This window comes from Belonocnema kinseyi, chromosome 5 (assembly GCF_010883055.1).
Source record: "Belonocnema kinseyi isolate 2016_QV_RU_SX_M_011 chromosome 5, B_treatae_v1, whole genome shotgun sequence".
Classification (NCBI taxonomy): domain Eukaryota; kingdom Metazoa; phylum Arthropoda; class Insecta; order Hymenoptera; family Cynipidae; genus Belonocnema; species Belonocnema kinseyi.
Genome location: NC_046661.1, coordinates 146,405,759 through 146,419,206, shown reverse-complemented (window position 1 = coordinate 146,419,206; position 13,448 = coordinate 146,405,759). Strand labels below are relative to the sequence as shown.

The window sequence follows — 13,448 nt, the reverse complement described above, 5'->3', positions numbered from 1 at the left end:
CAAAATTATTAATCTGTGTTGAAAAGAGGTATTTTTGAAAAAATTTAAATTATGAATTGGAACTGGGAATTTTACAAAAAATTCGAATTCTCAGTTGAAATGGAGAATTTTCTATACGAATTAAAATTTTTGATTTCAACAGGGATTGTTTCAAAAGAATTTTATTTCTTACTGGAAATAAAGAAATAAAATTCTGGATTTGAACAGGGAATTTTTAATTTGTCACAGATTCTGAGCTTGGAATGGAATTTATCTAGGAGAATAACAATTCTCAATGGAAAATTTAATTTTTCACACAAAATTATAATTCTAGGTTGAAACGAGGTATTTTAGAACAAAATTTAAATTATGAATTGGAACAGGGAATTTTAGAAAAAATTCTAATCCTTAGTTGAAACGGAAAATTTTCCAAAAGTATTAAAATTCCGGATTTGAATAAGGATTTTTAAAAAAGAAATTTTATCTCAGAGTTGAAATCAAGAATTTGATTTAAGAATTAAAATTCTGAATTTAAACAAAGTTTTTTCAATTTTTAACCAATTCTAAGCTGGAATTAAAATTTTTTCAGGAGAATAGCGATTCCCAATGGAAAATTGAATTTTTCAAACAAAATTATTATGTGTTGAAATAAGGTATTTTTGAAAAAAAATTTAAATTATGAATTGATACAGGGAATTTTACCAAAAAATCTAATTCTTACAATTGGTTTCTCATCTTTTGTCAGCGACAAAAGTTTAAACTTTAACCAGGAAGAGTTGTATTTTTCAAACACAATTTTTAATTTTTAATTTGAAAATATGTATATCTTACAAGCCAGTTTAATTATCAAGCAAGGAAGATGAATTTTCAACTAAAAATATGACTTTTCTAACAAATGAGGATTTTTACACCAAAAGGATGGATTTTCTAACCAAAAATACAAGTGTTCAATAAATCAGTTGAAATCTTGATTTAAAAAAATTACTTTTTAAAAAAATAGTTAAATTTTCAACCCAAAAAGCCGATTTTTTAAGTAAAAGAGAAATTTCAATTAAAAAAGGATGAATTTTCGACAAAAAATATGTCTTTTTAACAAAATAGTTGAATTCAGATTAATTCTGGAACAGAAATATGATACTTTTTTGTTTTGTTTTTTATCAAAAGAACTAACTTTCACTCAAAAAAGATAAATTTTGAACCAAATAATAGATTTTTAGAACCAAGATATTAATTTTAAACAAAAAATGTAACTTTTTAAGAAACTAGTTGAATTTTTATTAAAATAATTAATGTTTCAACGACTTTGCAGAGTTTTGAACTGAACACCAAAAATATAATATTAGACTTAAATAAAAATTATTAACTTTCTAACATAAAAGTAGAATTTGTAAGAACTAAAAAAAAGAAGATTTTTCCACCAAAAAATAAATCTTCAATCAAAAAATATTAATTTTCTACAAAAGTATAAATTTTTTACAAAAAACGATGACTTTTTCAACAAAATTGTTAAATTTTCACAAAAAGTATGTTTTTTAATTCAAAGAGATTATTTCTTAAACAAAAATACAATATAAAACTTTTTAAATAAAAGGAATTAATTTTCATCCAAAAAATGAGAATTTTCTACCAAATAAAATCAATATTCGACTAAAAACGATTACTTTTTAACAAAAGACTTTAATTTTTAACAAAATAATTAAACCTTTAACTAAATAGTAGAATTTTGAACCAAAAAATGATTCATTAAAAATTCCACTCCTTGCTTGAAAGTTGAACGAATGTTTTCAAATTTCATTTTTTTCGTTAAAGATTCATAATTTTAGTTATAAGTTCGTTTTTGTTTAAAAAATAAAATAAACAAATTTTTGTTGTTGTCAAAATGTTTTTTTTTTAATGCAAATTCAAATATTTTTTTAAAAAAGTCAACTGATTAATTGTAAATAAACTTTTTGTTATTTCATGTTCTCGATTTCAAAATTAAATTGTTTTCTAAGGAATTAAGCATTTCTAATTAAAATTTGGTTGTGGAAATATCAATTATAAAGTTTTTTGATAAACATTAAGATTTTTTGTTGAAAATTCAACAGTTTGGTTAACATTATTTTTCATTCATGATTGAAAAATTTTTCTTGGTAGAAAATTCATTTTTTGGTAGAAACTTCATTTCTTTTTGAGTTTTTGGTTAAAAATACAACCTTTTTGTTGAAAATTTATCTATTTTTGTTGAGTATTAGTCTATTGAAAATTTAAAAATTTGGTATAAAAGTAACTATTTGGTACAAAATTCGTTTTCATTGCTGTTTTTTAAATTGAAAATTCATTTTTTTGATAGAAATTCATCTACTTAATTTTTTGTTAAAAAATTGAACTTTTATGGTTTAAAAATGCAGACTATTTATCCTTTTTGCTTAAAAATTTAACCATTTCGTAACGGATTTAACTAAGAGGTAATAAATTCAATATACTTGGAAAAAATTAGTTTTTTTTAAATTGCAAATTCTCAGTGGAAATGTAAATACTCCATTTTCAGAGGCTATTTTAGACAAAAATGTCACCTATTCACCTTTTTTGACGACAATAGGCACTGCGATTACTGAAACAGGGAATTTGTGATTTTTAATCAATTCTAAGCTGAAATTCGAATTTAAAATTGCTTGAAATGGTACTAAAATTGTTAATATCTGTCAGTTTAACTGCATTTAATTAAAAAATGTTGCATTTTACGTCTAAATTATAGTTCCAAAGTTTAAAATTCAAGATTTTCAATTCGAGAACTTTCATTTGCAGTTCAGTTTTCACTGCTCGGAGTGAAACAATTTAAAGATTTAGTATTCGATTTTTTAAATATCACTGACCGTGAAAAAATGGTTTGAGAACCGGGAGATGACCCACCCGGTTATTATTCTTTTCCCGGACGAAAATAATTGGAATTTTCTTTGTAGAACCGAAATCAGTGATAAAGAAAGAGTGTACGGAATTTTCCTGGAAGCCGGATTACTCATACATGGCTGTGGGTTTCGAGCACGGAAAAATTTCCTTCTTCGATCGAAATCTGAAGGAACTCGAGGGCTCGATTTACAATCCCTTGAGAACGGCCGTTCACTGTTTGGTCTGGCATCCAGAAAGTACAGCGACCGACTTGTCGATGTCGCCTTTGCAAAATTATTTAGCAGTCGCTTTTAATAGTGCCGTAATTACCGTTTTCGATATCTGCGATTTAAAATCGAATCCCGAAGCCAAGGAAAATGGAGAAGTTGTCCCAGATTTTTCTAATCAAGAGGCGAAAGAGCCTGCTGCGGCTTTTTACAGAACGGTTGCCACTTTATCGGGACATTCGGAAAGGGTGGTTTCTCTCGCCTGGAGTCCTCATCAGAGTGGATATTTGGTTTCCGGAAGTTACGATAATACTGTTCAAGTATGTTGAATTTTATTTTGATACTAGACTATTATGTGCGCGCGCTCACTCTTATACTCATTTTTATAATTTGCTCAATTTTCTATTATTTATTTTAAACAATTTTACCTTCCCACAAATTTTTAATTTATTAACAAGGAAAGAAGTATCAGCATTTTTTCAAAGAATTATATAAGTTTTACCATTTTTATGAGACAATTATGAAAGATTTTCAAATATTCAAGATGTGTCAAAAAAAGAATGCAGAGGATTAAAAAAATATATATTTTTTTTATTTTACAGGATTTTACAAATTATTAGAAAAATTTCAGCCTTTTCAAAAGATATTTAGGTCTTTTATAATTTCAGGAGAAATAATAAATATTTCATAAATTTTCGGAAATGCTTCCAAGGTTTAAAATATTTGAAGTCTATTCAAAGCCTCTTGAATTCCTAAAAACATTTGTAAATGAATACAATTTTTCTTAAAATTTTGAAAAATCATATTTCAGACTCGCCAAAAAAAATCTGGATTAAGAAAAATATATGTTTTACGGGATTTTACAAAATAATAGGAAAAGTTCGAGCCCTTTTAGAATTAAATATCTACACAATACTTCTTAAATTCTTAAAAATATTTTTATCTGACTGAAATTTGTCTTGAAATTTAGAAAAGTTATTTAAAATCTAAACTGCTGCCTCAAAAATTTTTTTAAATCTTCTGCAGTTTAAAAATCTTGTTTATTCTTGTAAATTTTCGGAATATTTATAGAATTTTATGATTTAATTTATTTTTTATTTTTTAACGTTACAAAATTTAAACATTTTGCTTAAAATCTTGTACTCTTTCTCGAAATTTAAGGAAATATTTGATGTTTTAAAATCTTTTTTGAATTTTCTGCTGAAGCTCATTTTTCAAATAAAAAATTATTAAGAAATTGTTTTGGGAACTTTAAGAATTTATGTCATTATCCTAAATTTTCCAAAAAGTCCTAAAGTATCTTATAATTTTTTATTGTTTTTTAATGGTATTCAAACTTGTAAATATCTCTTAAATTTACTAAAATTTTTTCTAGAATTATTTATGTTGGCACGATGTTGCTTCAAACACTTATTAACCCTTTTTTTTATTTTTTAAAATAATATGAAAAGTTTTTGAATCTTTTTAATGAGCTCTTAGAACTCATTAAAAAAAAATTGTTTGGAATTTTCCCATGAAACTATACATTTTTCCTTCTCTTGATGCTCTAAAAAATTAAGTTTATCTAAATTTTCATTAAATCACGGAAAATGGAAATAATTTTATTAAAATCTTCCATATTATTTTTTAACAATTTTGAAATCTCCCAAATTAACAATTATTATTTCAGAATTAATTATTAACTACTTAAAATTTTCCCATAACTGTTTGAAAAAAATTATTCTCAAAATCTTTCAAAATTATTAAAACGCTCTCATTGTTCAAATTCTTAAAATAAGTTCTTTCGATAATTTTATTTTACTCATCTCTTTGACAATTAAAAAAATGATTACCCAGATGTAAAAAAAGAAAACATTTTTTTCTTCTTAAAAACTCCGGAATTATAATATAGTAGCAAAAAAATTTATAATTGAATCTTTATCTATTTCGGTGTTGTGAAAAAATTAGTCATCTAACAATTCATTGCTTTTTTGCTAAATGATAACTTAAAAAGCATTAAACAATCATTTTCATTCAAACATAGGAAAAATGTTTACTCTACATTTTTTTTTAATATCACATTCATTTTTGAAAATCTGTTTTATTGGTAACTTTTGATACTAATTTCAGAAAGAAAGCAAACGTATTTTCATATGATTTGAAAAATCGAATGCAAAGACACATTTCAGTATATCAGAATCATTTGAAAAATTATCTAATTGAAATAATATAATTTTTTTCTTTATTAACAAACTCTTAGACTAATTACAGAAAATGTGAGTTTTTGTAAAATGAGTTGATAATTAATTAATCATTTCACAACATGAAAAGCATTACAAAATTATTTTAATGAAAACATTCGAATAATGTTTACATTATATTCTCATTCAAATTTAAAACTGAATTTTTCTACATTTAATTTATTAATAACCATAACAAACTAAATATTAAACAATTTAAATCCAATCTTGATTTAATTTGATATTTTATTTTTTATTATTAAATTTTAATTTATATTATAATATTATTCAACTTAATGACTTTAAAATATATCTATTCATTTAGTAATCTTTTATATTATTTGACAAAATTAGATTTTAAGATAAAATTTGAAAAATTATTATTCTAACAATGAATAAACCAATTTAAAATTTATTTAAATTATATTTAATTTTAATTCTGTAAATAATTTTAAAATATGAAATATGAATATAATATTAGTATAAAAAATGATAGGGCATGTATAACATAATATTATTAACCTTTATAATTTGCTAATATAGAACTCATGAAAATATTATTATCATAACTAAAACGTGAACGAAAAAAAAATTTTTTATGACTCAATTATGTAAAATTTAGAATTAATATAGCTCAAATATTAAATAGTTAATAAATTTTGATTAGATAACGTTAAAATAAACATACGATAATATTTAATTTTAATCTAAAAATAATAAGTTTTTCAGCATTAAATCTTTAACATAATTAAAACTTTAATATAATAAATTTATTTAATTGTAATTTAGCTTATAATAACTTTACGTTTTGATAAAAAATTTAATTGTAATTTATATAATAATATTATTAAATTTGATGATTTCGCAATACATCTATTAATTTAATAATCGTTTATATTATTGAAAAGAGTGCAATTTTAAGATAGACTTGAAATAAATATTATTTTAATAATGAATAAACTAATTAAAAATTTATTATCAAAAATAACAGCTGATATTGAAAGTGAAAATAAAGACACAAATTAAAATAATGCCCCCCCCTGCCTCGACCGTGTATGTGTGTGTAGTAGTAGTTTTCTTACGATCCGGAGGGGAAATGTCGGTCAAACTAAACCAACAGATGGCGCCACAAAAAGCAAAAATAATTAAAAACTTGATGCTGTTTGCAAATAATCAAAAAATATATACATGAAAAAATAAGAGTAAACATTACTTATTATTTAAAAATAGAAAAAGTCATAAAAATATGTAGTTTAATATGAATAAAATTTAATTTTAAAATACATTTTAAAAAGCAGTTTGAAATTCATATTTCTATGATTTATTTTACTCATATTATTGATTTGATTATTTGTTGCAGTTAAACAAATTATTTATTGTTAAAATTATTAACGGATCTAATGAAAAAATTAACAATATATAATTCCTCAATGAGAAAATTATTTAAAACATATACATGATTAGAAGAAGTAATAAATATATCACTTATATTCAATATAAATATTATAATAATTAAAATATGTAAGACTACAACATCAGTTGCAAAGTGAAGAATCTTTGTACCTTTAAAATCTTAACAATTTCGAGTTTTGAAGGAAATATTTTAAAAAAGTAATGGTAATTTTAATTAAAATGTTTGGAGGGAATTATTTGGTAAAAAGTCAATGACAAGTCTGATAAATGAGAAAATGGATTTAATATTATTTAATATAATGTATATATTTATTTAAATTGAACCGAACATCATATATACAAATAGTCTTATTATCGGTAAAAAAATTTTTGTTTTTGCTAAAAATGCTTCACATTATTATACGAATGGCAATTTAATAACAAAAATAATTTAAAATTTTATAATAACCACTGTGATAAACAATTATTTTGGCAAATTATTAGAATTTGAGATTTTTGCAATTATAATTTCCATCAGGTATTCCTTAAAATAATAAATATTTAATATTATTAGATAAAATATAACAATTAAAATTTTTCTAAACAAATTAGATAAACAGATTGGAAATTTTGGCCCTTTGGCATGAAAATTATTTGTTTGCGCTGGAAATGTTTTAAGTTATTGGACAAATGACTGCTAGTCACCAACATATTAGAAAAGTTAACAATAACCATTGTTATTAACAATTTATGTGACAAAATATTTAAACTTAAGATTTTATCAAATTTAAATTTTCATTGACGACTTTTTCCAAGTGAAACTACCAACATTTAGAAATTGTTTTTGTAAATTGTTTTTAAACATGTAAGTTGTTATATTCTACTAAATGTTATCAAAGATACATTTTTTTAGGAATATCCGGAGCCATTGTAGCAACTAAAGAAAATAAAAATTTTGATAAAACCTTACCTTTGAATATTTTGTCACAAGAATTATTTATAACAATGGTTATTGTTAACTTTTCAAATATTTTTGTGACTATCAGTCATTCGTTCAACAGTTTAACACATTTTCAGTGCAGAAAAAAATTTTTATGCGAAAGGACCAAAATTTTCTACTTCTTTATCTAATTTGTTTACAACAATTTAAATTGTTATATTTTATCAAATGTTATTAAATATTTATTATTTTAAAGATTACCAGAAGTCGTTCTAGCCATTGAAGAAAATTATAATTTGAAAAATCTCAAATTCTAATATTTTGCCACAAAAATATTGTTTATCACAGCGGTTATTATAAACTTTTAAAGTATTTTTGTTATTAAATGTCATTCCTACATTAATGTGAAGCATTTTTAGCCAAAATTTTTTTTTACCGATAATAAGATTATTGGTCAATTTGTTCATAAAATTAGTTTATAACAAATAAATGGATTAATAAGCACATTATTTGTATTCTATGAGTTTATACACATTTATTTAAGACAATATAAAGTTTTCCTGATTAGTTATTAAAGCGTAAAAAATTGTTATATAAAAAAATTTAATTTTTACATGCCTTGAGTGGAAAAATTATTAATGCTGTTTCCGGGTCTCTAGGGATTTCAAAAATTAGTAAAAGATAGTTCTAGCTCTTTTTCAGGTTTGCTCTACACGTGAAAAAAGAGAAGCATTGCATTTTTTTGATTGGTTAAATTTTTTAATGAAAGCAGAAACATAAATTCGAGAGTGCGTTACATTTTTTTAAATTGCAATACAAAATTGAATAACAATAATTTTTTATTTGTAAATGTATGTTTATATTACTATATTTAACTATTTTGTTGAAAATTCCTTTTTTTAGTCTTTTTTTACTACAAATGCAATAACTGTTTAGTTAAAAATGCATGTATTTTGATTATTGTCGCCTTTTTTTTATAGACAATTCATCTTTTTGATTAAAAATTGTATTATTGTGTTGAAAATTCGTCATTTCTTATTAGAGATTCATTTTTTTTGTTTGTTAAAGATTTATCATTTTAGTTGAAAATTAATTCCAATTGTTGAATATTCGTTTCTTTTGCGTTAAAAAACTGTTTTTTGACTGAATATGTGAACATTACATTTCTGGATGAAACTGTACAAATTTTTTGTTGCGAATTCGTATTTTTTTTTATATTTTAACTTTTTTGGGGTTGAAGATTAATCATGTAAGTTGAAAGTTAATTTATTTAATTAAAAATTTCCTTTTTTCAGTTAAAAATTAATTTTTTTGGTTGAAAGTTTAATCATTTATTTTAAAATAAATCTTTTGGGTTCAAAATTATTTATTTGCCTGAAAATTCGATTATGCTGTTAAAAATGTCTCTTTTTGGTCAAAAATTCAACAATTTCATTTTTTTTGTTACAAATGCAATAAATGGTTAAAAATGCATGTATTAAGTGTCGTCTTTTTTATCGAAAATAAATCATCTTCGTTAAAATTAATTTTTTTGTTTGAAAAGTCTACCATCACATTTTTTGTTGATAATTCATCTTTTTGGTTAAAGATTTTAGTATTTGGTTAAAAATTCGTCATTTCTTATTAAACATTCTTTTTTTTGTAAAAGATGTATCATTTTAGTTGAAAATTAATTCCAATTGTTGAATATTCGTTTCTTTTGCGTTAAAAAACTATTCTTTGACTGAATATGTGAACATTACATTTCTGGATGAAACTGTACAAATTTTTTGTTGCGAATTCTTATTTGTTTTATATTTTAACTTTTTTGGGGTTGAATATTAATCATGTAAGTTGAAAGTTAATTTAATTAATTAAAAATTTCTTTTTTTCAGTTAAAAATTAATTTTTTTGGTTGAAAGTTTAATCATTTATTTTAAAATAAATCTTTTGGGTTCAAAATTATTTATTTACCTGAAAATTCGATTATTCTGTTAAAAATGTCTCTTTTTGGTCAAAAATTCAACAATTTCATTTTTTTGGTTACAAATGCAATAAATGGTTAAAAATGCATGTATTTTTATTAAGTGTCGTCTTTTTTATCGAAAATAAATCATCTTCGTTAAAATTTATTTTTTTGTTTGAAAAGTCTACCATCACATTTTTTGTTGATAATTCATCTTTTTGGTTAAAGATTTTAGTATTTGGTTAAAAATTCGTCATTTCTTATTAAACATTCTTTTTTTTGTAAAAGGTGTATAATTTTAGTTGAAAATTAATTCCAATTGTTGAACATTCGTTTCTTTTTTGTTAAAAAGCTATTTTTTGACTGAATATTCCATTTCTGGTTGAAAATGTATATATATTCGTTGCCAATTCGTCTTTTTTGTTTATATTTTCAGTTTTTTGAGGTTGAAGATTAATCGTATAACTTTAAAGTTAATTTATTTAATTGAAAGTTTCCTTTTTTACTTCAATATTAATTTTTTTTTAGTTGAAAATTCAATAATTTGATTGAAAATAAATCTTTTGGGTTCAAAATTATTTATTTGCCCGAAAATTCGATTGTTTTGTTAAAATTTTCTCTTTTTGGTTCATTTAAAATGCATGTATTTTGAATAATTATTGTCGTCTTTTTTTATAGAAAATAAACCTTTGTTAATTTTTTTTTTTAAGTGTACCATTACATTTTTTGTTGATAATTCATCTGTTTTCTTAAAAATTTTATTGTCTGGTTAAAAATACGTCATTTCTTATTAAAGATACATTTTTTTGTTAAAGATTTATCATTTTAGTTGAAAATTAATTTCAATTGTTGAAAATTCGTTTCTTTTTCGTTAAAAAATATTTCTTTAACTGAATATGTAAATATTCCATTTCTGGTTGAAAATGTATATATTTTGTTGCTAATTCAGTCTTCTTTGTTTAAAACTTCCGTTTTTGGGGGTTACAGATTCATCATATAAGTGGAAAGTTAATTTATTTAATTGAAAATTTTCTTGTTTTAGTTAAACATTAATTTTTTTAGTTGAAAATTTAATAATTTGTTTGAAAATTAACCTTTTGGGATCAAAATTGCATGTATTTTGATTAATTGTCGCCTTTTTTATCGAAAATTAAACTTATTCGTTAAAAAAATTAAATTACTTTGTTAAAAAAATATTTCTTATTTTTGTTTGAAAAGTCTAGTATTCCATTTTTCGTTGACAAATCATCTTTTTCGTTAAATAATTTATTATTTGGTTAGAAAATTGTTCATATTCTTATTAATCATTATTTTTTTATGATGATTCATCGATTTATTTGAAAATTAATCCCTTGTGTTGAAAATTAGTTCCTTTCGTTGGAAATTTTAAATTATTTTTTAACATTGGAAAATAATTATGTTCTTAATATTCTTCTACCACACTATAATTTGAAAAATTTTTCACACTTTTAGAGATAAGAAAAATGAAAATATGGACAATAACTTAGAATATCGTAATTTACAACGTATTTAAATTTTTTTTAAATTGATTATCAAGTTTATTTTATATTTAATATTAACGATTATTGAGGATTTTCAGCCAAATACATGATCTTACAACAAAATAGTTAAATTTTTAAATAAAAAAAATAAGTATTCAAATACAAAAGACAAATTTTAAACATGAGTTGAATTTTTAAACTAAAAAAGATTTTTCAGTCAAGAGAGAGAGAAAAAAAATTACAAACAAACTGTTCAATTTTCAAGCAAAAAGATGAATTTTCAACATAATGCATGAATTTTGAACCGGATACTTGAATTGTCAACTAAAAGGATCAATTTTCAACACAAAATAGCAGAGTCACATTTTCAGTTAAAAAAATTAATTTTAAATAAAAAATAAAACGAATTTTTTATAAATTATATAAATTCTCAAATAAGTAGTTGAAATTTTAACGAGAAAAGATCAATTTTCAACCAAATAAGAGTCATGAGAGAGTTGAAAACAGACCTTTTTCAGTTCTAAATTCAACTCTTTTCTTGAAAATCGATCTTTTTTAGTTAAAAATTCAACTATTTTGTTGAGAATTTATGCATCTTGTTGAAAATTCGTTTCTTTTTTTTTTTTAATTATTCTTGCTTGACAATTTATCTTTTTGGTTGAAAATTTAAATTTTCTAGTTAAATATTCAACAGTAATATTTTCAATTTAAAAATTTAATTTTGCATAAAAAAATAAAACGAATTTTTAATAAATTACATAAATTCTCAAACAAACAGTTGAAATTTTAACTAGAAATGATCAATTTTTAACCAAATAGTTGAATTTTAAACTAAAAAATACCAGTTTTCAACCGTAAATGAAATAGTTAAATTTTAAAACAAGTTGTTTTATTTTCAATCAAAAAGATGAATTTACAAACAAGAAGATTAATTTTCTATCAGAAAAGGCGATTTTTCAACAAAATACATACATTTTCAACAAAACATGAATTTCCAACTAAGAAAGATTTTTTTGTCATGAGAGAGAGAAAATTGCAAACAAAGTGTTGAATTTTCAAGCAAAACGATAAATTTTTTATTCAAAATATTAAATTTTCTACTAAAAGAACGAATTTTCAACAAAATACATGAATTTTGAACCAAATACTTGAATTTTTAACTGAAAACGATCAATTTTTAACCAAAAATATAGAAGTAAAATCGTCATTAAAAAAATGGATTTCAAACCAAAAAAATTAAACGAATTTTTAACGAAATACATCAACCAATACATCAACCCAATAGTCGAATTTCTAACATAAAAGATCAATTTTCAATTAAATAATTGAATGTTAAACTAGAAAAGACCAATTTTCACGAAAAAATGGAATAATTAAATATTCAATTAAAAAAATTATCATTTTCAACAATGAAAAAAAAATTACACCAAATTTATGAATTTTCAAGAAAGAAGAATAATTTTCTACGAAAAAAGGTAATACCAGTTGAATTTTCAACTAAAGAAGATCATTTTTTAACCAAAAAAGAAAAATTTTGAGCATAACATGAATTTCCAACTAAGAAAGATTTTTTTGTCATGAGAGAGAAAATTGCAAACAAAGTGTTGAATTTTCAAGTTAAAAGATCAATTTTCTATACAAAAAGTTAATTTTCTACTAAAAACGAATTTTCAACAAAATACATGAATTTTTTTTTTATTTATTTACACTTGTCTATAGAACATTCGGTACATACAAGGATAGTTTCATAGGGATATCTAAAAACATAAATCTCGTATATCCAGACGCATACACATACATAAATACTAGGTTAAAACTATTATAAGCTATCTAATGATCTCCAACGCTCGCTGATAATCTTCACAATTAAGTTAACAAATTTTCTAACAGTGGCAGAGTGAACGAAAGACAATATAGCTAATCATTTATCGGAGGCGTGTACATCTGTAGGCTTGGTGGGAAACTTAGACTCAAACAAGTGCTGACAAGCCGGGCAATCAGATAAAATGTGGTACAAAGTCTCATTATCGAGGTGGCAAATCCTACATCTCTCTTCTATATTAAAAACATACTTTCCACGGTCAATCAGAATTCGGCAAACATGTATATTTGATAGTCTGAGCTGTGCAAAGATTCTTTTATAAAACAGAGGTATTCGCATGAGTAAACATGATTGTGTGCCGGATTGCATCGCTAAATGCGGAAAAATGAGCAAGCTCTTAGACAGAGCGAGACGCTCGCCATCAAGGATCTCTAGGTAGGACTTAGAGCTCCCAAGAACTACCAGGTGTATACATATGAAACCGGTATTGCCATTTAGCGGCCAGTAGGCACACTTGTAGGCACTGTCGGAACTTACCATTTGTGCTAATTGGC

At 23.1% G+C, this 13,448-nt stretch overlaps 1 protein-coding gene across 1 annotated transcript in view; it reads left to right on the top strand.

Annotated features, from left to right (window-relative positions):
* LOC117172825 (gem-associated protein 5) overlaps positions 1-13,448 on the top strand; it is a 104,319-nt gene that overhangs the window by 60,781 nt on the left and 30,090 nt on the right. Inside the window, exon 7 of the mRNA XM_033361069.1 lies at positions 2,922-3,394. Coding sequence (XP_033216960.1) covers positions 2,922-3,394 — 473 coding nt within the window. The remainder of the gene's footprint in view (positions 1-2,921; positions 3,395-13,448) is intronic.